At 44.0% G+C, this 23768-nt stretch overlaps 1 protein-coding gene across 4 annotated transcripts; it reads left to right on the plus strand.

The window, feature by feature from the left end:
- The first annotated feature begins 2245 nt into the window (after positions 1-2245).
- On the plus strand, positions 2246-12821 carry HDHD3 (haloacid dehalogenase like hydrolase domain containing 3). Of its 4 annotated transcripts, none has more exons than XM_069241274.1 (2): positions 2246-2336; positions 12049-12821. In XM_069241274.1, exon 2 carries the CDS (start codon positions 12091-12093, stop codon positions 12802-12804), a length of 714 nt encoding a protein of 237 aa, XP_069097375.1. In that variant the 5' UTR covers positions 2246-2336; positions 12049-12090; the 3' UTR covers positions 12805-12821. The 4 variants fall into 4 exon arrangements, with proteins under 4 accessions (XP_069097375.1, XP_069097378.1, XP_069097377.1 ...); XM_069241277.1 differs by lacking the exon at positions 2246-2336 and adding an exon at positions 2406-2523; XM_069241276.1 differs by lacking the exon at positions 2246-2336 and adding an exon at positions 2473-2583.
- The last annotated feature ends 10947 nt before the right edge of the window (positions 12822-23768 follow it).

Here is a 23768-nt window from a genome sequence, read left to right on the forward strand (position 1 = left end):
AGGAAACAAGTTGGGCCTTGGACTGTGCCCTGTGGCCCTGTGGACCCTTAGTACTTTGGACTGGGCATTGGACCTTTGAGGACATTTGTACATATCTCTTTGTGATCCAATTTGTTCATTTGGTGGCTGTTCCCATTCCCATTCAATACATTCTCATTACTGCCTTCTTGTTGTCCTTGCATTATTATTCCGTGTGCCTTGTGTCATTGTTTTGCATCTGCAGCTGGTTGTGTGTATGGTGTGTATGTGTCTGGTGTGTGTTGTGCGTGTGAATGTGTCTGGGGTGTGTTGCGCGTGTGTGTGTGTGTCACTCTTCTTTTCCTCTCTCCCTCTCTTGTGTGCTAGGCAGCTGTACTCACCGTCGGCGTTGGTGTTCCAGGTGGAGCATGGCATAGAAGAGCATTGGGAAGATTTGCAGTTCTGGTTCCATGGCGGCGTTGTCCTTCTCTGTGTCTCTCATGGGGAGTCTTTCGTCTTCTGTGCAGGCTTTTGATGGCATTGGTTCCGCCCCGGAAATCGTGGCGGTTTGCTGTGTGGTGATGTGGTGGGCGGTACTTTGTCTTCCGCCTGGCTGTTGATGGCTACCGCCGTGGTGCATGGTGTTAACGCCTTGGCGGATGGTGTGGTACTTTTTCTGCCTATGGAAGTTCTCACCGCCATGATCATAATTTGGCGGTAATTACAGCCGGCCTGTTGGCAGTATTTCTGCCACTTTATCACTCACCGCCAATGTCATAATGACCACCTGAGTATGGTTTCCACGCCTAGACGAGCAAGTTGAGAGGGAACTAAAAGAGTGCCATCTTTTCAACTGCCTTTCCACCAAAGTGATGCAGTATCCATTGACAATGTCTGACCTTCCTGCACAGGCTTGGGAAAGAGTTGCAGTTGATTTCTTTTAGCCGTAGGATGCGGACATCATCTCATGGAAGCCACTGATGAGCATTAACCCTTTCCTTTATTAGGGGAGTTATCATCAACAACCCATGATAAGGTAATCGAATGGCTAGATGACGTCTTTGCAGCGTGGGGTATCCCTGTCATTCTCAAATCTGACAATGGTCCGCTGTTCAGCAGCAAAGAATTAAAGGAGTTTGTAGTCAGACTAAATGTCAAGCATCAAGAGAGTAAACCTATGTGGCCCAAAGCCAATGGTGTTGTGGAACGATTCATAAGTGCCCTCAAAAGGGTAATTCAACTAGCATCTTTGGAGGGAGGGGAGTTAAACCAGGCCCTGAGTCAAGCCCTCCGTGCTTATCATCCAACTCCTCACTCCAAAACTGGTGAGAGTCCTACAACCTTGCTCTACAGGAATTGCCATTAAAACCAAGCTGCCGCAGTGGACAGTGGAACAATCCTTGAATGCTGATAAGGTTAATCTCACAGATACTTCTTGAAAGAGCAAAATGAAAACATGCCAATCGGCATTGACCAGCACAGGAAACAGTCTTCGATGAAGGTGACTGGGTCCTGGTCAAGCAGAAACTAAAGCGGAAAACATACACCTTGTTTGCTGTCGATCCTCTGAGGGTTGTGATGTGCAAAGGACACATGATGATGCAGCAGCGCCCTGTAAAGTACATCACATGCGAGCCGTCACACTCTAAGTACCTACCTCGGCGTTCGTAAGCTCCTGCAATTATGCATGAGGCGATCCCACCAAACAGTCCAGATCAAGCAATATAGCCTGTGCCATCAGTGCACAACCAAAGTGAATCTTAACCACCTCGTACTACTCGACGTGGCCGACTAGTCCAAGTGCATCAATGACTTTTTGGAGAAATATAATGTGACTGTTGTTTAGATTTTTTATTTCATAATGGGGGAAACGTATTGTCGTGAGACTATGTGCACTAGGACCCTTGTGGTACTTGGTGGACCCAACAGAGGAATTACTTAATTTGCCGTTTTAAGATGTGGTTATTAACAGTTATGACTGATCAGAGTGCAATGTGTGATCTATGCTGAGTTAAAAATAGTCTATTACAGAGCTCCGTGTGTGGCGTAGTCATTTGCGTGTTCCTGGGCTGGGAGGGACCCTACTGTACCCAAGAGTAAATTCTGGGCAGGGCTGCCACACGTTCTTTATGTTCTGGGCAGTGCTGACCTACAAATGTCGCACTACTTTCAGCCCGGAACACATCTTGTTAATGGTTGAAATAACGTTGTATAGAGAGGTCGTGTGTGTAACCTATTAATGTCATTTTGTGGTTGGTGCTTCAATTCAGCTTTTTCTCTAAGGGCAGTTGTGCTTGCATACAAAAACAGGGCTACACATTGCCAGTACCGAGTGAAAATTATTGCAACTGTCGCTTAGTTGCTGCGGTAATGGTCAGGTTAGTGCCATTTTTAACGTGGGGGAATGAAGGATTTTCCTAGAAGGACTACTGCAGGCATCCCCTTAGATCAAAATCCCAGAGGATGAGTTTGGCTCAACCTGACCTGCGTTCAGAGTAACAGACCTGTGTTATGTTAGTCTGACCCGGAAGGTGAAGATACGGCAAGGAACAAGTGACAGCAATGGTGGGCAGAGGGCACCGTCGGGAAACCATTGTATTCGTAATGGTCCGTTAAGGAAAATAGGTAGAGAAAGGGGAGTGACTGGAGAGTTAGCATTCTCGACAGGGAGAAGTGGACATTGGCGGGCAGGGGTGAGCAATGACAAGGGATGAGGACTGTTGCGGTGTGTAGACGCGCAGTAAAAGTAGAATCATTAAGCGTGGCGTTGCTTTGAGGGACGCGTCATAAGAGCGGAGCAGTGAGGGAAGCGATGTAATGGGTGTGCAGAGTTGAGAAGTGGCTATTGACTGATGAAAACGGCAGTGATGTGGGAGGCCGTTCAGTGATTAAATATTGCAGTGGTCTTTTTAGGAGAGGGCAGTGGCTGGAAAAAATTGACAGTGACAGGAGCGGTGGGCAGGTGCAGAAATAATAGAGAGGAGGTAGTGGCAGGAGCTCTAAAGACGACCACAGAAAGGTTGCGATTGAAGTTTCGAAATTTGGGGACAGTGACGGACAGCGAGTTATTACTTTGACAGTAACACGGGGGGAGGTCGTGATTCCCGTATATGAAAGTGACAGGAAAAGCCACTGAAAGAAGTGTGCAGTGATGGCAGTCGTAGGCAGAGAAGCGAGCAAAAGAGAGTGAGTTATGACAAGAGGGGCAGTAATTGTGGGCAGGGACATCAGAGATGGGAAGAGAAGAACATTATAAAAACTGAGGAGGGCAGTGACATATGAGGTGGCCTAGTGTATGTTGGTAGAAGAGGGTTAGTGAAAGGAGAAGTGGAGAGTGCTTTTCATTGTCATCCTATCACGGCGTACCGAAGGCGCTTTCCTGTGTCATTTTCTGTCTATTGTTCACCCCTCCCTGTTTCAGACTTCCTGTCCCAGTGATAGTCCTTCTTTTTTCACTCACAGTGTCAATGGACCACCATCCTCATGCCATTGCTTTCCAATAGTCGCATGCAATTTACATGCCCCACTAATAGACTTCCTCCTTCATTGTGTCCATATCTGTGTGTTGGTCACGCAGTGTAAACGTGTCTTTGAGTATTTGTCCATGTGTCATTGTTCTGGTGTAGGTTACTCTCCACTTTACTGTAAATACCCCCAGTCACCCTGTTTGTGTCTACCTTACCAGTATTTCACCGTTTTTGAACAAGGGTATGCGTGTCCCCCTCCCAATGTTTATCCCACCTTGTTCTGGAGTCAGATTTGCTCTGTGTCAGTGATACCCTGTTTCTGTGTCATAGCACTCCTAAATTAGTCCGCGTTGGACACTTCCTACATCAGCGTGTCCATTGTCTTGTTTGAACATTGAAGGATCCATTATTTGAGATAGCCTCTTCTACTGTGTAATGAAAAATAGTAGGAGATGTTGTTATCAGTGGATGTTCAAGAGGAAAGGGACCCAACACGCTTTTTGGTGGGGTCGAGGGTGTTGTGGAAGCTACTACCCGTGACAGGAAAGTTCCGCGATCCTTGTCACCTATCTATTTCAGGAGAAAACGTTATTGTGTTCACGAAGGCCCTCCTCCTCTAATTAAGCAGTGATAGTACAGGAGGAGGAGCTTGAGAAATACTGAAGCCATAACTTTTGGCTTCTCTTTCAGCTTTACAGCAAGGATGAACAGGTACAATGTTAGTTAACTATATGCGCTCCCTACTCTTCATTTCCCTGTAATCTCCAGTTGAAATGGAGTGCCTTTAAGGGAGGGAGTAAAGATTGTATTTTGTATGGCCTGTGATTGGAGCAGGGGCTGGGCAGTGTCATTAACTAGTTAAATAAAGGAGACTGTGGAGCAAAGCAGGGGCATCAAAAGCCGGTGTGTGGTGTATTGAGCGCATAAGGGGTATCTGTCACTGGTGGCACAGAACTGTACTGGTGGTGAGTTTAGTAGGGGAGCAATGCCGATGCAGAACAGGGTAGTACAGCATGATGCTGTGGTATATTGTGATCTCAGGTAGGATGTTTAGGAGAGAACACGAATAGATGGTCAATGAATCTGTGGGTTTTGTTGAAGTGTGCATATGGTTGGCAAGTATAGGCGAGGCTTATTGGACGTGTATTAGCTCAACTGGAGGTTGCAGGGCACAAAGCCAGGCCATGGGCACTTCCTACTCCTTTTGGGGCCAAACATCGCCATTGTCTCCCTTAGGAGGGTTACCTCATGTACACCCCCAGACCTACTGCACTGCATTTTGAACAACGCTAAGCGCAGTCACGAATGCCTTAACGATTTAAGAACTAAACAACTCATAGCACCTAATCCCCAGATACAAAGAATCATAGCTTTCTTATGTTGAATGCCTTGTCGTCAAAATCACTAACTCATGTATTCACTCGTATCTCTGCCCTCTGGGACCTGTAGAGAGGGGGAGAAAGACAACGTTTCCAATTAAATCACTTCAATTTTTTGTGAGACATTGTGTTACTGTGTAGACACCAGTACAAGTTAAATGCATGTCCGAAGCAACGCCTGTTATGTAATACGAGTATCAGAATTTATTCAGGCACAATGCTTATTACGGTCAAGCTTTACACTGTTAACGAGTTAACACAACACGGTGACATTTAGTGAAAGTGGTAGATTGCAGTAAGGAGGTTTTTATCAACAAACTTATTAAAGTAATGCAAAAAACAACAGTAGATATATTTCACAATTCTTAAATTAAAAAAATCTGTTGAGGGTGATATGTCACCTCTTCGATCCATGGTTAATAAATTGGACTGGGTCATCAGGACTTGAAACTGAAGGTAATTGTTGCCATGAAATGAAAATTATGCTCAAATGGTCTTCATTGACAGAAGGACATTTGACTATTTGCATACTCTGTCTTATGTGTTCGTGTCATAGAAGGGCAAAGGTGCCCAAATGCTAAACATCTGACTGATTCAGTGAAGGAACGGTTTGTATGGGGCATCTACACTGGATACTCAAAGTCATTGCTTCTTTAAGGCCTTGCATCGAACACTTTATGAACTTGTTACTGATGCCTACACAATAACACTGTTTCTCACAAAAGAATGAAGTGATGTATTTTCAAATATTGTCTTGCTCCTTGTTAAAAATGGGATCTTTGGTTGGCAGTCAGGTTACACCCCCTGTCCAAGCAAGGACCCTCACACTACTCAGGCTAAAAGAGAATCACCCCCTGCTAATCCCTGCTTAGCCCCTGTGTAGCTTGGCATGAGCAGTAGGCTTAACTTCACAGTGCTAGGTGTAAAGTATTTGTACCAACACACACAGTAACTTAATGAAAACACTACAAAATTTCACAACACAGGGTTAGAAAAATAGGAAATATTTATCTAAACAAAACAAGACCAAAATGACAAAAATTCACAATACACAAGTCAAGTTATCAATTATAAGGCAAAAAGAGTCTTCATGTAGTTTTAAATACACATTAACGCTGTTAGCGTGAAAATGAACCTTGGGTGTGTCAAAAATAACCCCACACAGGGGAGTGTGCGTCAATAAGTGCTTGCGATGCGTCGATTTCACTCATGAGCGAGACCTTGCGTCTCCTTTCGTCGGGTTGGTACGCATCGTTTCTTCTCTCCACAGGAGAGCGATGCATCGATCCAGTCAGCACTCTTGGGTCTGGGCAGGGCTCGCGTCGTTTTTACACGCCCAGTGGTGTTTGCCTTGGGAATCCAGCCGCACGATGATCCAAAAACCATGCAGCGCAGGTTGCGATCTCACCAGCCTCTGTCAGCGATGCTGTGCATCGTTTCTCCAGTCCCGGGCGTCGATCTTTGGGTCACGTTGCAGGCTAGCGTCAATTTTCAACCACGAAGCCGGCGGCACGTCGATTTGTCAGTCTCAGATCGGAGTCATGTTGATCTTTTCTCCAAATGGCGGTCGGTGCGTGGATTTCTTCCTCTTAGGCTGCCAGCTTCTCCTTTCAGGGTCCCAGGAACTGGATGGGCACCACTTGGCAGAGTAGGAGTCTCTCCAGAGACTCTAGGTGCTGGCAGAGAGAAGTCTTTGCGGTACCTGAGACTTCAAACAACAGGAGGCAAGCTCTAAATCAAGCCCTTGGAGATCTTCACAAGATGGAAGGCACACAAAGTCCAGCCTTTTGCCCTCTTACTTTGGCAGAAGCAGCAACTGCAGGATAGCTCCACAAAGCACAGTCCCAGGCAGGGCAGCTTTTCTTCCTCAGCCCTTCAGCTCTTCTCCAGGCAGAGGTTCCTCTTGGTTTCTAGAAGTGTTCTAAAGTCTGTGGTTTTAGGTGCCCTTCTTATACCCATTTTCTCCTTTGAAGTAGGCCTACTTCAAAGCAAAGTCTCTCTTGATTGTAAAAAACCTGCCTTGCCCAGGCCATGCCCTAGACACTCACCAGGGGGTTGGAGACTGCATTGTGTGAGGGCAGGCACAGCCCATTCAGGTGTGAGTGACCACTCCGTCCCTCCCTCCTAGCACAGATGGCTCATCAGGAAATGCAGACTACACCCCAGCTCCCTTTATGTCACTGTCTAGTGAGCGGTGCAACCAGCCCAACTGTCAAACTGACCCAGACAGGGAATCCACAAACAGGCAGAGTCACAGAAATGGTAAAAGCAAGTAAATGCTCACTTTCTAAAAGTGGCATTTTCAAACACACAATCTTAAAATCAACTTTACTAAAATATGTATTTTTAAATTGTGAGCTCATAGACGCCAAACTCCATATGCCTGCCCGCTCCCAAAGGGAATCTACACTTTGAATATATTAGAGGCAGCCCCCATGTTAACCTATGAGAGGGACAGGCCTTGCAACAGTGAAAAACTAATTTAGCAATATTTCACTGTCAGGACATATAAAACACATTACTATATGCCGTACCTTAACCATACACTGCACCCTGCCCTTGGGGATACACAGGGCCTACCTTAGGGATGCCTTACATGTAAGGAAAGCTAAGTTTAGGCCTGGCAAGTGGGTATTTACAGTTAAAACTGCACACACAGACACTGCAGTGGCAGGTCTGAGACATGATTACAGAGCTACTTATGTGGGTGGCACAATCAGTGCTGCAGGCCCACTAGTAGCATTTTGTTTACAGGCCCTTGGCACTTCTAGTGCACTGTACTAGGGACTTGCTACTAAATCAAATATGCCAATCATAGATGAACCAATTACATACACATTTTGTGAAGGAGCACTTGCACTTTAGCACTGGTTAGCAGTGATAAAGTTCCCAGAGTAACAAAAACAGCAAAAACAGAGTCCAGCATACATCAGCAACCTGGGAAACAGAGGCAAAAAGTTAAGGGAGACCACGCCAAGGAGGAAAAGTCTTAACACTCCTTCAATAGTCACCCTGTTCCCAGATGGAATGTTGTGTTCTCCTGTCATTGTAATGACTGTAGAGAAAGGGTGCATATACTGTCTTTCCTTGGGAAGACTACATTTCTTTGACTTATATTTACGTATGTGGACAGATTAACAAACAATTAGTGCATTCTGTCAGCTGTAGGTTTGCACATCCTGAGTTACATAATTAAAATGAATGGAATTGTACAGTAGTAAAGTGGACATACAATGGGCATGTTATGTCATGTTAAGTAGAATTGTAAAGCATATTCTCACCGTTTGTGTGATTCAGATAGGGTTTAGGAGTCTGGATACCCTTTATGGGCGTCTCACTGAGCATAATCTAAGTATTGTTTTGAAATAATCACAAAGGAAGAAGTGAGCTAGACTCTGTTATGGATTTGTGTGGCGCATCAAGAGAAAGGAAGCGCATGCTAATGGAAAATGCTATTTATTTTATGCTCCTCTAAACATCGTTTTCCATTTTCTGTAGATAATGCCATTATACAGGTATGTGGTAGCCTTAAGTCATCAGAATGCTGACTATGCCTTCTTTTTTAGGGTCAAACACCTGCTAACTGTACAGCATAAAGCCACCTGTATGTGAATGACAGGTTGTATCTAATATGTACTGTTGGTGCAGGGTGAAGTATGAGTATAACTTGATCTGGATGTGCCATTGAGGTTATAAACAGTTAGGCAGATGTTTTGGAGCTCTGCCATGTTTACAATGGTGTCAAAAGTTGGCTTAGAGAGGGTAATAGTGTCCTTGGCTTTATTGGAGTGTGCCATGGAGGTCACAAGTGTTTTGTCAGCTGCACGGCTTGAAGCCATGTTGTGTTTATAGTGTATTGTTGGTAATCTAGATGTCCATTTCTCCGTTATATTAATAGCAATAACATATTTTATTGGAGATGGTAATACTCATCTGTTACTTCATGAGCATCTATAATCCTCTACATTCCTAAACAGCTACGTACATAAACTCTATAGTCAATTATCCGATTTAATCAGTCACCTCATAAAATTCTGAAACTTTATGGCATGCTGGAACTCATTTTCTATTGTTATAATGAAGCCAACTGGTCTCCTACCGTTCCATAACCCGGTTAGAAATGAGTGTATTATTTATTAAAAATCAGGCCTTCTATACGACACAGACCACTGCCCATTCTTAAAAAAAAATAAAAAAAAATAGGCCTTGCATTTACTTGAGTTGAGCTGTTGGCATTGTAAATGCATAACTGGACACATGAATTGGTCAACCCTGCCGCATATTTTGGTCCTTTCTGCCATATAATTCCAGTGGCCCTGCATATGACTAAAGGGCTAGTAGGCCTACTAGAATATATTTTTTAAACAAGGCCCTTAAAACACAAACTACTCACAGGTGCAAAACATATTTACATGGCAGTTGGTACAGGCAACATTTACTGCAGGGCAATGAATAAATAATTGTACTCCAAGAATGTGTGCTTACTGAATGACTGTACATTTACTTCAGTCTGGGTAGTCGAAAAATCACCCATGATTTTTCACACGCTTGAGGAGAGCCACCTCAGATTATATTAATGCTCCTCAGTCATTCTTGAACTGAAATATTAGTTATAAAAATTGACCATTGTACAGCATAATCAACTGTAAGGTTTTCTCAAGGTTAGTTTTATACATACATTGTCACACAGCTCAAGTTTCAGAGACACAAATGTGTGTAGTTAATCTAGTCAGATTTTTGCTTTATATTTGCAGCTTGTATCATGTTGTAAAAATAAAACTACAAGTCCTAGAAACAAAGCTGAAACATAAACTAAAAGAGCAAATCACGCATCGAACTAGGGAGCTGGTCAACTTTCCAAAGACTACTCCAAGGGCTGGTTTCCAACTTGTATTACATTATAAAAATAAAACTACAAGTCCCAGAACGAATATGTGTGCTGCAAAGAACTTGTACTAGGCAAATCACAAAGTGCATATAATGTAAAAATGTCAAAATAACTCTGACGATTTATGTTCTTTCGGGAGAGAGAACATACTTTGGTCTAGTGAAAGCTTGGAGTCATCATAAGGTAGTGCACAGGGTTAATATGCCAGCTGCAAAGAACGTGTACTAAGCAGATCAGAGTGCATTTAATGTAAAAATGATACTGCTGAACGAGGTCACGATGTGAGCGCCATGGCAGCCAAGAGAATGTACTTTTGTCTAGTGGAAGCTTGGAGTCACCATAAGGTAGCACACAGGGTTAATGTGTCTGCTGCAAAGAACGTGTAGTAGGCAAATTACTAGTGCATGAAATATAAAAATGTCAAAATATCTCTGGCGATTTATGTTCTTTCTGGAGAGAGAACATACTTTTGTCAAGTGGAAGTCTGGAGTCATCAAAAGGTTAATATGCATGCTACAAAGAACGTGTACTAAGCAGATCAGAGTGCATATAATGTAAAAATGATACTGCAGATCGAGTTCACGCTCTGAGCGCTGTGAGCGCTATGGCAGCCATGAAGCGCATACAAAAGAAAAAAGTAGTTTGCTCACCCTACAGTATATCAGCAGTCGTGCAATTATCCCTATAACAGGGTCTGAGTGCAAGTCGGGACAAATGTAAAGCATTTACCAATGACCACAAGAGATATTTGAAAGGCAAGCCCATGAACGAATTAAAGTGATGGGCATGAGGTGGGCATGGTTAAAAGCCCACAATGCTTACAACAAAAAATTGCATTCTGTTTTCCTTTAAGGAAAACGGGCTCCATTTATTTAAAAAAAAAAAATAAAAAAAAAAAAAAAAAAAACTGCTTATTTTTGGTGGTCATTCCCAATAGGTCCCAAATTGTAAACTGCCTCATGATTATTAATGGGGCAGGACTGATTTGGGAATCGCAAATAGTGTCTCAGACACTGTTGTACATCAGTGTTTGCCAAACTGACTCGCAAACACTGAGGGTTGTACATCTGACCCCCAATGTCTAAATAGCGATTCAGGGACCGTGACTGTACCTAGTATAACTAGATATGTAATTTACTTAATTTATTCCTCTCTAGGAACATTTTATTTTGCTAATTTTATTTTGCTCCTCCAGGGCCACAGGTGTGGCTTATGTGTATCATTATTTTATTTCTGACAGCATTTAATGATAAGGAATCTAAGTGGTGATGCTGCTATGGGGGAAATTACTAATACTCTGCGCTACGTCTAAATCAAGGGTGCCCAGATCAGTCACTTAATTCATGAAGAATTCGTTGAAGAAATAAGTGTATCACGGCCATCTTTTTCCTCATGTTCCTCATGTAACCATCAAATTCTCACGTTATATTGTGTGAATTAGGCTTATTTTATTGACAGAACTTCTTAGTGACAGCAACGTCTTATTCCAAAGTCTTATTAATTACAAGCGAAACCCTTCACTGTTTCTTAACTTCTGCATTTGCATATCAAGAAAGGCAACCTTCCCCGCAAGGTTGTGGGAATCCTGTTGCAGAAGATTGTATTTGACATACACCTGGCCAATCTGAGCGCTCAGAGCTAAGCTTTGGTGTGTATTACTGCACTGAAACATCTTGTAGCTGAATACAGCTCTTTATCTTTCCTCTTTTTAGTTGAGCCAGTTGCCTTGATCTCATTTTTGGGAGCCATAGCTTTTGTTGCTTTGACAAAGATGTATCAGGCTGAAACCAAATACTGAAAAAAGTGATTGTTGACCACTTCAGTCCTACAGCCTTTCCACTTTAAAATACTTTGTAAACATGTTTGACCAGTGCTCTTTGTCAATTAAACGTGGTTGCATCTGTCTCCATCTCATCTAGATTTGTATTGTTCAGTATTATCTAGACCCATCTACCGTACTGTTCTATGAGGAACAGTTCATATTTGAGATGTTCCAGCATAAAACAGTGCAGTGTTTCTGTGACATGCTCTGCTGCTACTTGCACCTAGGTCTGCACTAAATCAGACAGGTACAGTAACTACAGCAAAAAGTAACAAAGGCAGCTATAAGGTGCTGGGAGCCTGGGTGGCAGCATCTCTCCCCCCAACTCCCAGATCCATGAATCTTGTGAGTGTTATATTAAACATCAAATGTGTATCAGTTGTTTAAAAGCAAAAGCATTGAAGACCTACATGTTAGTTTGGGAATATCCTAATACACAGGTCATATAACCCCCATGGCCTAAGTGAACAGATCACAGTAGTGTGACATTTTGCAAGTGTGTTACTGTCATCATGATTTTCACTTTTCTTTCAGGACAACGGAGTGGCTAGAAATTGATGAAGCACTACTACAAACATGAGGTTGAAATTGCTGACCTGGGATGTCAAGGACACTTTAGTGCAGTTACGACGATCCGTTGGAGAGCAGTACTGCGCCGAAGCACGACGTCTGGGAATTCCTGTGGAGTCAGAGTCTCTAAATAGGTCTTTCCAGGAGGCTTATAGAGCCCAAAACCGACTGTTTCCTAATTATGGTCTTACACAAGGGCTCAGCTCCCAGCAGTGGTGGATGGACATAGTGAAACAAACCTTCAGACTCAGCGGTGTCCACGAAGATCGAGTTCTCACCTCCTTAGCAGAGACCCTCTATAGTAATTTTTCCACTGAGAAGAACTGGGACGTTTTACCAGGTGTGACTGAAACCTTAGACAAATGCTGTATGCTTGGTCTCCGCATGGTGGTGATCTCCAATTTTGATAATAGGCTTGAGCAGGTCCTGCACCACTGCAGGCTTCATCACTATTTTCAATTTGTCATGACTTCAGAGAGAGCAGGCGTGGCCAAGCCAGACATCCGGATCTTTGAGAAGGCCCTGCGCCTGGCTGGAACTTCCCCTGAGCAGGCTCTACATATCGGAGATGATTATGTAAAAGATTACAGAGCAGCCCGAGATGCAGGAATGGAAAGCTTTTTGCTATTTAGACATGGACACATAAGTGGACTGGAAAACAAAGTGCCTAAAGAACACTTGCTACATTGCCCCCAGGACTTGTTAGTCCACCTTAAATAAATCTGGATGTAAGCACACTTTAGTTTTTTTTGTGTTTACTGATGGAAATGTGTGTTTTTTTCTATTCATATATAAGTAGTCATAGCTACTGACACTGTAGACAAGTTCACACTAGAAACTCAGAGGAACTGACACTAGGGACAGGGAGACACTGGTTATGAGATAATGATGATAGGGACGCCATTGACTCCTCCCTTGGAGGATACTGACAGAGGGAGACCTTAACAGGAAACCTGGCCAGGGAGACTTTCACACTGGATAGACAGAATCACTCTCTGGCATTGAAAACAGAGACAGTACCCATCTAATCGGTCTCAAGCATGGGCGTCAATTCACCAAAATGCCAGGGGTAGCGTAAATGATACACATCATTTGTCCCTTTGACTCACACACACATGCTTACACATACACACACATTCACACGCTCTCTCACATAAAAAGACACTCACCCGCAAGCACGCAAATGCATTCATTTAAAAGCATTCTTAACTTAGCTGGCGCCCACATATTGACATACTGTAGCAAATTTTAAAATGTTTTGCTATACCAGTAACGAATAATATTATTCACTATGTTTGTAATAAAACACTGACAGAAAATAAGGGAGGTGGAGCCCAACCTACGTCCATTAGGTCGAGCTGCCCCTGTGTTTCTGGCACTGATTTTGCCACCCCCGAGGCCAGGGGTAGCAAAGGCAGTGCCAGGGTCACAAGGGGCACCCCCTGGTGACCCCTAAATGACGTCCATGTTGGACTCAAGCCTGAAAAAACAGCCAGTGCCACATTTAAACGTGCACCTCACAGCACGTTGAACACATATTAACGGCAGAGGCACAATGCACTATTAACAAACAACATAAGTGATAGAGAGGAGACAGAAGAAAAAACGGGCAGATTTCCTAACACCTTGTGTCCAAGTTTGCGTCACAAAAGCGATGCAAACCCAGGTCAAACTGCTTTATTGAGATTTACTCACCAATGCAACCAAGATTTTTGTTGGGAAGTTGCCTAAAGTAATACAGAGTAGTGCTATACCCTACTTTGCCTCAAGGGGGTGTTCCTTCTGTAGTTATGTGGCACGTGGGCATTCGCATGCAAACGCCATTTAGTTTGACACAAACTCCTGTCTACTAACATTTGTAGACAGGAATTTGCACCAAAAAATTATGCCTTCTCAAAGCAGGTCTAACGGTGGAGCACGTTTAAACTTCTCTAGATTGTACAACTTTGCCTGTGTGCTGCAGTGTACAGCACACATACAATTTTTTAAAACTTTGTCAGGGCATAGTATTTTATACTGGATGGGTACCATCCCAGTATAAAAGCTATGCGCGACAAAATACTCACTCTTCCACTGTAGCACAAGGGTGTGTGTGTTGATGTGTGGCAGCCTAAAATGTGCCAGCACACACTTAGTAGATAATGGTGCTGTTACCTTCGGTTGCTGTGCTGCAATGGATCAACATTTAGTAAATTTCCCCAGACTCCAGAATGCCCACAGTGCTATGGGTCCTTTATATGGCAGAAGTGTTTTATGTAATCGGGTACGTGACATACCATGCAGGCTTAAATGATCAGATAATCCTTGAGTTGCTGGATGTCATGAACATTAGAGACTTTTAGAGAAAGAGTTGTGTGTCATCTCGGTACTGATACATTTTGATATCTTGTTTGGCAATGGTCACTCGCAGGGAATTCACGTAGAATTGAGGATCACAGAGAAAAGGATGAAATTGTGAGATTGTGAGGCTTTGTGCAGGTTGAAGCTAGCCTACAGCAGCCCTTCTGAATACGTTTCCATCCTGCAGAGAGATAGGAGTACCATTGCAGTAAAATGTCTGTTGATGCAAGAGTTTTTTTTACAGGATGTTGATTGTGGCTTGAGCAGGAAGCAGTGGTCATCATCGCTGGTGATGTGAAGGAAATCATCCATGATCTAATGGGAACTCAGACTCCTAGTCCTAGTGAATGCAGATGCTGTTTATTTTATCTCACTGTTGGATGGTGACTGCTTTTTCAGTGCAGTAAGAAAGAAAGCTGTCTGATGGGTTGATCATTGACGAGTAAAAGTTTTTTTCTTTAGCAGTTGTTTGAACTGGTCAATTTTCAGTTTGGGTACGCACATTGTGCAACAGAGGCATTGACTGTTGAGGAGAGTTGTGAGTGCATCCAGAATGGGACTTTACAATGGTGGACGATTGGGTCTCATTTTGTATGTGGTGGCTTTAAGGTGAGGCGAGGAAATCACAAAATTCTGCATTTTAGAGCATTTTGAAAGTTTTATATTTGGGTATTTTCCATGGTGCAAAGGGAAGTGAATGGGTTGATTAATTGGTGCTGTGTATGTGTTGCTTGATATTGTCCATTTGTCTAAGAAGAGGTGATTGATGTCACTGCTTTTGTTGTTTGAATATGATTTTTGAACAGTAGGGAACTGATGGTCTGCTTGATGACTTTGAAGAGAAGTTTGTCCTTCTAGCAGTTGAAATGTGTGTGATGTTTGCTGTGATGGGGGGATTTTGTGAGGAGCAGAGTGGTTCCATTAATGTTAGGTCTCATGTCAAATTTAGGCCTATTGTTTCTTTTTTTTTTTTTTTGCTTGTGGCTAAATCCTTTGCTATGAGTGGGTTCTGGCATGCAAAATGGTCTGCAAGGCTTTCATTTACTGCATCAGCAGAACTGTGTATGAATGCAAGTGTTGGTTTTTATGGTAGTGTTAAGTTAGTATAGGAGTGTGTTCATGTTAGCTCTAGGTTGGATTGTGTGTACCAGTGTGGCGAGGGCAGAGACCCGCAAGACGTTTCTCCTCTGAGCTCTGTGTGACTGATTTTACTTGAATCCCATTCAGGGCATTGTATACCCTACCCACCTACCACTGTTTTGGCACCTAACAGGCTGAACTCAGTGTTAAAACGGCAAAAAGTATGCAAGAGCCGCGAGGCGGCTTCCAAGATGGTCGGCATGCAACCCGAGCTCATGAAGATGCTTCAGAAAGCAAACGACTAGATCGCAGCAGCACCGGTGCCATCGTCTACCCTCGCACCTGCTTGAAACAATACCTCTTGACTTGAGAGTGAGGACAGGCTGCTGTGAGTCATGCTCCCTGGGCCTCCTGCATTGAGGTGTGCTAGGCCTGGGGGAAGAAGAACCGGGTCAGATGCTCAGGCGGCCGTGGGCTGCTAAACCTTAAGGAGTGGAGCCTCCTCTCCCACATCGGAACTTAATTTGGGCCCTTCGTCAAGGAAGAATAGGCCTAGATGCCAGAGCCACAATGATGTTACTCTAGACTGCAACTTGCAAGGAGTAGGTGTTACATCAGATCTCATTTTATGCACTTCATAGAGCAAACCTATCCCTCATCAGAAATAAAGTAACACACTGATTCCACCATTTAGGACGAGGTGTAAAGAGGTAGCACTAGTTACCCTTTGGGGGCATTGATCATATTTAGCATCCAGATAATAGCGCCTAAAATGTGGTGCGTCCTCCAAATAATAAACCTCCTGAAAAAGCCAGAAACCATGCATGGGGCAGTTTGTCATGTAGACATTGCAAGAAACCAGAATAAAATCCCCAAAAGTCACCTTGATTAAGGATCTGCTGCAGGTGCAGAAATCTGACTCATCGCAAATGCTCAGAGGCTTTTCCCAGTCATCCAAGCTGAGACCCCTGACTTTCAATCACCTGCAATTAAAGGGGATATACAGTCTCTCTTACCAGAGTTTTGTAAGGACATCAAATCCTGGAGGCAAGATTACAAAAGACTCTCTGATTTAAACCGCTCATTCAAAAAACACTGAACTGAGATTGGACCAGGTTGAAAACTCCCTGACTGAATATGCCCACAAGAAAGACGAGCAGACTATCTGACTTGATATCTTGGAACAACAACAAAGGGTCCTTTTGAAAAAGATCCATGTCTCTGAAAATAGATCACAACATAATAATATTCGCATCCAGAGCATTTCTAAAGACTTGGCAACAGCTGATATGGTGTCCCATGTGGAGTCCCTGGTTTGCTGCAATTATCAGATGAAAAATCTATCCAAATAGACCACACGCACAGGGTGTTCTCGACGTTCCAACACCAACAAAATCTTCCACCAGATGTCCAGGCTCGCGTCCATTATTATCAACAGAAAGAAAAGATTATTTTTGAGGCACACAAGCAAGAACCGCTGACCTTCAGAGGTAACACGCTAACCTTCTCTTAAGATGTTTCTGCTCTCTCACTGGCAAAACGAAGAGACGGTAAAGAGATCACGTCCCATCTCCAGAAAGAGAAAATGCAATACCACTGGCGCTTTCAATTATGCTTTTTTTCACAGTCAGTGATAAACGCCATGCCAATCAAGAGGTGCAAAAAGCACATGAGGCTCCGGGTCTCCAAACAGCTGCCTCTTCGCAGCGAGTGAGTGAAAGTAACAACCTATTCATGGTTGGAGGGGGCTGGCAATTCCAAGCCTCATAATCAACCAACCAAGAAAGCCAGAGGCTTTGCTGCCAGTGCAGTAGAGAAAGTCTTCCTTTACCTCAGAAGTTGACTGATAGGCCAAAACTAATATTTTGCAATACTTCACCAGCCAACCAATATTAAAGCCAACAGCGCTAACTTTAAAATATCTGAAGTGTAAGAGACTTGAGCAGTCCATACGCTTCCACTCTCACCATTAATTAGACAAGCTGTGAGCTATTTAATGCTATTAGAAATGGGGCCTCTAGTTGGCAGTGGTTTGCACCCTGCCGAAGTAGGGATCTTCACTCAAGTCAGGTTAAAGGAGTCGCACAGCTAAGAGAACCCTTGCTCAACCACTTGGTAGGTTGTCACGAGCAGTCAGGCTTATCTCAGAGGCAATGTGTAAAGTATTTGAACACACACACACACACACAGTGAAAAACTACAAAAGTACTCCACACCAGTTAGAAAAACAGCCACTATTTATCTGAGTAACACAAGAACAAAACCGTAAAACTCCAGCATACACACGTGAAGATACACATTTTCAGAGATTAAATCTTAGTAAAGCACTTAGAAACACAATAGCTCTAACTGGGGCTATCACAGTGTCTTGACGGAGTCATTCCCAACAGTCCGACTCCACTTGAGAGGGAGTGCAGGGCAGTCACAAAGTTGTATGTACCTTAGGTACAGTACCTTGGAAAATGATGAGGAAACTTGCATGGAGTCGGGGAGGTGAGGCGTTGATGGAGCCTGTGCAGCGTCGGTTCCTTACTGCTACTAGGGAGGTGAGCCATTGGTCCCTTACTGCTAGGCAGGGGAGGTGAGGCAGTGTCGGTGGCGAGGTGTCAGTTCCTAATGACCCGACAGGGTCGATGAATCTAGCAGGTCAAGATGCATGGTGTCAACTTTGCAGTTTTGCGATCACACCATGGGGTTACAGGTGCTCTGGTAGAGTCGGGTGCCATGAACGTCCGTGCCACGGCACCCGGGACCCACACTGTGGCGGGATCTTGGAAGCACTGCGGTGATGTCAGGCCTGTGTCACGGTCGATGTGCTCAGGGAGGACCATGGCTCCGGTGCAGGCAGCGGCTTGGAGTCAGACAGTGGCACCTGTTCCGTAGTCACTCTGGAGTTGATGTGCCTGGTTTCTTTTGGGTTGCACCAGAGTTCACTTCTAAGGACCCAGGGACTGGATTTGGCACCACTTGGCAAATCAGGACTCTCAGCAAGAAAGCCCAGGTGCTGGCAGGTGAAGTCCTAGATGGCCTTGAGACTTCTTAACAGGAGGCAAGCCCAGTTCAAGCCCTTGGAGAATCTTGTAAAGCATGATGTAGAAAGCAAAGTCCAGTCCTTTCACTCGCAGGACAGAGGCAGCAAGCAGCAGGCCAGCACAGCAAAGCAACAGGCAGAGATGCAGTCCTTCCTACAGCTTCCAACTCTTCTTCCTGGCAGAATGTCCTCAGTCCAGAAGTGTTCCTACTATGTGGTGTGAGAGTTCCAGTACTTATACTAATTTCTGTCTTTAAGCAAATTTTAAAGATAAGTCTTTATAGGGCACATATCCCTGTCTTTCCTGACCTGGTTCAGGACCCACTCCAGGGGGTTGGAGACTGCTTTGTGTGAGGACTGGCACAGAATGGTTATAGAGAAAAGGCTCTCTTTCTAAAAGTGTAATTTTCAAACTCACAGTTCCAAAACCAACTTCACCAATACATTTTAGACAGAGAGCACATGCACCTCAGCACTGCTTAGCAGTGATAAAGTGCCCAGAGTCCTAAAGCCAACAAAAAAAGGTCAGAAAAAATATGATATAGAAGGTAAACGTTTTTGGATAACCCTGCAGAATGGCCAGGTCCAACACATGCTCATTCAGTGGTCAGTTACACCAGTTAATGCAATTGTTGTATTGTTACAGTTGTTTTATGTTAATGGACTGATGTCAACAAATCTTGTTGGTATAATGGGCAAGACTGCACCAAAGGTCTTAGCCGAGGGTCTACTTCCTAAAGAGGGTGCAAGGACAATATTCATGTTCCTACATGCTCGGTTTCCCCAAATTTGCAATGACACAAGGGTTTTTTTACAACAGACACTGTCAGACTAGTAGATTGCCTCACAAGTGATAGTCTCCTTGAATGTGCACACCCTCAACTTCCCTATCAAATGTATGGCAATTCTACAGTTGTTTAAACTTAAAGAGTGTGATATAGCCTTTATTCAGGAGATATACTGTCTTTCCAAAGATGTAATGAGGCTACACTCGTTGGTTCTCCATTCAGGTTTATGCCTTCCACACAAAAGAAGAGGGGTTGCCATCCTACTTCGAGAGGGCTTAGAGTTTAATTCAGAAGGCAAATATCTAAAGAGGGTTGTTCAGTAGCCATCAACCTCATTGGCCCTGATTTCTGTCTGTGCCCCAATGAGGGAAGGCAGAGTTTTTCGCTAGCCTCTTCACTTGACTGGTACAATTTACAACAGGAGAGTTGATCATATGGAGAGGACTCCAACAGAGGCTTGCATCCTGTTGAAGATTGCTCCCAAGTGAGACACTACACCATTCTCCCCCTTCACTGGACCTGGAAATCAAAGTCTTAAATCTTAACATCCTGCGTCGACATCACAGGTAGAAATTACACGTTCTTTCATTTTCCTATTCAAGGATCAACTATTTCCTGTTCTTAAGAAGTCTGTAATCTAGTCCAGTAAATTCCTTTATCTATGCTAAGGCACAATCAGACCAAATGCCTATATGGCTTTATGTGAGTCCCCCTCCTTTAGAAATCTCAGCCTCGTCCTCGGTTAGTCACCAAAATAGCCAGACGCTCAGAGAACGCATTAGGAAAGTTATCAAACGTTATTTTTTTTTTTAATGGCCAGTTTAACCGCTCTGCACTTTGGAAGACAGCAAAGGTGGCGATCCTGGGAGAAGTGATTTCGCATACAGCCTCAGTTGAACAACTAACTAGACAGAAAAAAACAGACATGGGACTACAAGACTGCCAGGTTGAAGCTTACCACAAAGAAGGGGGTTGTGCCAAATCCCTTAGCAAAACTACATAAAATCAGGGGGCAATTGGAGAGGCTCACTTGAGGGACGCTGCTAGAAAAGTCCCATATATCTAACATATATATTATGAAAAAGGAGACAAGGCAGACAAACTTATTGCACGCAAACAGACAAGCCAAAACACGAGTCTAAATTAAAGAGTCTGAAGGTGACAGGAAATAAACATTCAGCTACCCTTGACATTCTTGCAAAATTTAAGACTTACTAATCCAACCTTTTTCGCCACCAAAACATGGACCCAGACACACATAATGAGTGCCTGGGTAGTTACTCCCACCCAAACATCCGATAAACATTTGAAGCATTGGAGAGAGGTATCGCAGTGGCCAGGGTTAGGGAGGACATCAAGGAAATGGCTGGCCAAAAGGCCCCAGAGCATCAGCATTATTTCACTAGTTGTACATATCCCTCCAAGCTGCACTTCTTGCAAGGTGTTGGACTTCCCAAACAGTCACAGACACTATGCTTTTATCACACTTAACCCTCCTTCTTAATATAGAAAAAGATCCCCTATAATACGTCTCTTATTGCCCTGTACCTCTGCTAAACAGCAGAGTGAAACTGTTTGCCATAAACTTAGTTTAGAGACTCCACTCGCTTTTGCATTGTCTAATTGTCCAACAGTCAGGCTTTAATTAAAATCAACAGGCCAACAACAATACCAGATTGATGTCAACTCAGAAAAGCAATTAGTGGTCCTTTTTTTGCTAGATGCATAGAAGGCCATAGATAGAGTAGAGTGGCCTTATCTGATGAAATCTGTAGGTAAAATTCAGTTTAGCCAATAGATGAAAACGTTCATCTAATCAAATTGCAAAATCTCTTTCACCAAACTTGAAATAAATGGAGACTATTTAACCAGCATACATATTTCAAGAAGAACGAGGCAGACTTTGATCTCCAGAATTCTTTGCAATCCAGATATTAAGGGAATAAAAGTGTGTGACAGTGAACATAAACTATCCCTGTTCATAACCCAAAGGGCTGTCGCTACAGGCCCTACAAAGTGGATGTTACTAATTTACAAGAGTTTCAGGATTTAAGATTAACTACACGAAATCCCAAGGCATTGGCACTGGCGATTCAGACGTAGAAACATGAAAACTCCTTACTCAACCGGATTTTCCTGGACCATACCTGCATTCAATATCTATGCATTTGCTTAGCTTCCTAGACAAACAAATCTGTATACCTTGAACAGCCAACGTCTCCTACATAAGCTGTTTTAAGATCTATACTGCTGTGGCAAATGTTTAGATGGGAAGGATTCTAAAATGAATTGTATGCCCTGTCTACTATACCTGACCCAAACAGTACCTCTCACTTTCCCCAATCAGTAATAGTACAAACCCAAAACATAATTGACTTTGTATGGAAGGACAGATCTCCTTAAGTCACAGAAGCAACTCTATTCTGGCCAACTAGAGAAGGTGAACTGGACTTTCTAGATGTTGACAACTATATTACAACTGTCCAACTACGTCCGGCCCTTGATTGTAACCAAAATCCAGAAGAAAAGCCATTGGTTTAGGTACAACAGGAGTTCTCGAAATTCCTTCTGGGATATCAGCTTTGGCTCTCCCCCTAGTCCAGATGCAAAGCACACACCCTCCTCCGGGCCACCTCTGGCCTTTTGGAACACTCGTAGTTGGCGACAAGAAAGGGCTTGTCATTCTACCCCCTCCACGTTAACAACAATTGTTCATAATTTAGGCTTCCAGGTGGGTCTTTACGATTGAAAGATTTAATAAGAAGTGAAGACTTTCATCCTGCATAGATTTTACACTGGGTCAATAACTGGGATTTATAGAAAGCACCAGCAGGGGAAAACACATCTGGATTCCCTGTTTATTAACATGGTAGATGAAACAGCATCTCATGGCTTTATTGATACTTTGAAGAATTGTACTCACCTACCCTACACAATAATGTTTCAAGGTGGAAGAGAGACTTGTGGAGGGAAATCTCTGATAAAACATAGCAGGCAGTCTGGATCAAGGCAGCTAAGTTGCTTAAAAGCTCATGCCCAGATGGTATCTTTCTCCCACTGCCCGTCACAAATAAATGCAATAATAAACATTATACTGCCAAGCCAACCTATTCTGCTACTATTTTCCCACCTATTGCTTGCGGCAAGGTTGTACATAGTACGTAATTCAAATGTGGATATATATATATGTGTTATAGTTAGAGTTTTTTCCGGTTACTAAAACTTATGCCCTAAGGTAACTATAACTCGTGCAGGGGGAGGGTGTTCCAGGACTTGGCAGTGAGGTGGGAGAAGGATCGCCCTCCAAAGTGTTTGCAGTGGATGCAGAGGACGTGGGGCGGGCGAGGGTGGCTGAGCGGAGTTCTCTGGTTGGTCAGTGAAAAGTGAGGCAGTTGTTGAGTTAGACAGGTCCGGTATCGTGGAGGTCCTTGTGTGCGTGGTCCTTCTGGGGAGGATGAGGATGAGTCTTGCTGCAGCGTTCTGGAAGACCTGAAGGCGGTTCAGGAGCTGGTTGGTGTTTTCGACTTAGACCGCATTGCCGTAGTCGAAGTGGCTGGAGATGAGGGCCTGGGTGACTGTATTTGTGGTGGAGATGGGTATCCTGTGGAAGACCTTACAAAGCATGTGACGGGTGTTGAAGCAGGCTGAGGAGACAGCGTTGATCTGTTGCTTCATGGTCAGTAGGATGTGCAAGATGATCCCGAAGTTTAGAGCTTGACTGGAGGATGGGGGGGAAGAGAGGGGGAGCAGAGGACGGTGGGCCACCACGTGTTGTCCCAGGGGGATGGCTTGTTTCCCAAGATGAGGATCTCCGTTTTGTCTGAGTTTAGCCTTATGCAGTTGGACCTCATCCAGGTGGCGATGTCTGTTATGGTGTCTTGAAAATTGGTTTGTGTGGTGGTGGCATCGTCTGCGAGGGAGAGGACGAGCTGGGTGCCGTCTGCGTAGGAGATGATGTTGAGTCTGTTGGTGTGAGCGATGTCGGCTAGAGGAGTCATGTAGGCATTGAAGAGAGTGGGGTTGAGGGAGGAGCCCTGAGGGATGCCACTGACGATGTCTTTGGGGGTGGAGATGAAGGATGGGAGGATGATCCTCTGAGTTCGACCAGAGAGGATGGAGGAGATCCTGTTGAGTGCTTTGCCTTGGATGCTGATGGTGTGGAGTCTGGTGACCAGAGTGTGGTGGGATACAGTGTTGAATGCTGCAGATAGGTCAAGGAGGATGAGGGCCGCTGTTTCCCCGAAGCCTAGGAGGCGTCTGCTGCTATGATGGTGGTCTCAGTGCTGCAGTTGGGCCTGAAGCCAGATGGGTACAGGTCGAGCAAGTTATTGTTTTTGAGGTGGTCCGGGTGCTGGTGGTTGATGGATTTTTTCCAAGACTTTGCAGGGCAATGGGAGGAGTGAGATGGGGTGGAAATTTGTGAGTTTGTTGGGGTCAGCAAATCT

This window comes from Pleurodeles waltl, chromosome 6 (genome assembly GCF_031143425.1).
Source record: "Pleurodeles waltl isolate 20211129_DDA chromosome 6, aPleWal1.hap1.20221129, whole genome shotgun sequence".
Classification (NCBI taxonomy): Eukaryota; Metazoa; Chordata; class Amphibia; order Caudata; family Salamandridae; genus Pleurodeles; species Pleurodeles waltl.

What these genes read in the sequence shown, in the direction of transcription:
- HDHD3 (XM_069241274.1), top strand. Translation starts at nt 12,091, where the DNA reads ATGAGGTTGAAATTGCTGACCTGGGATGTCAAGGACACTTTAGTGCAG.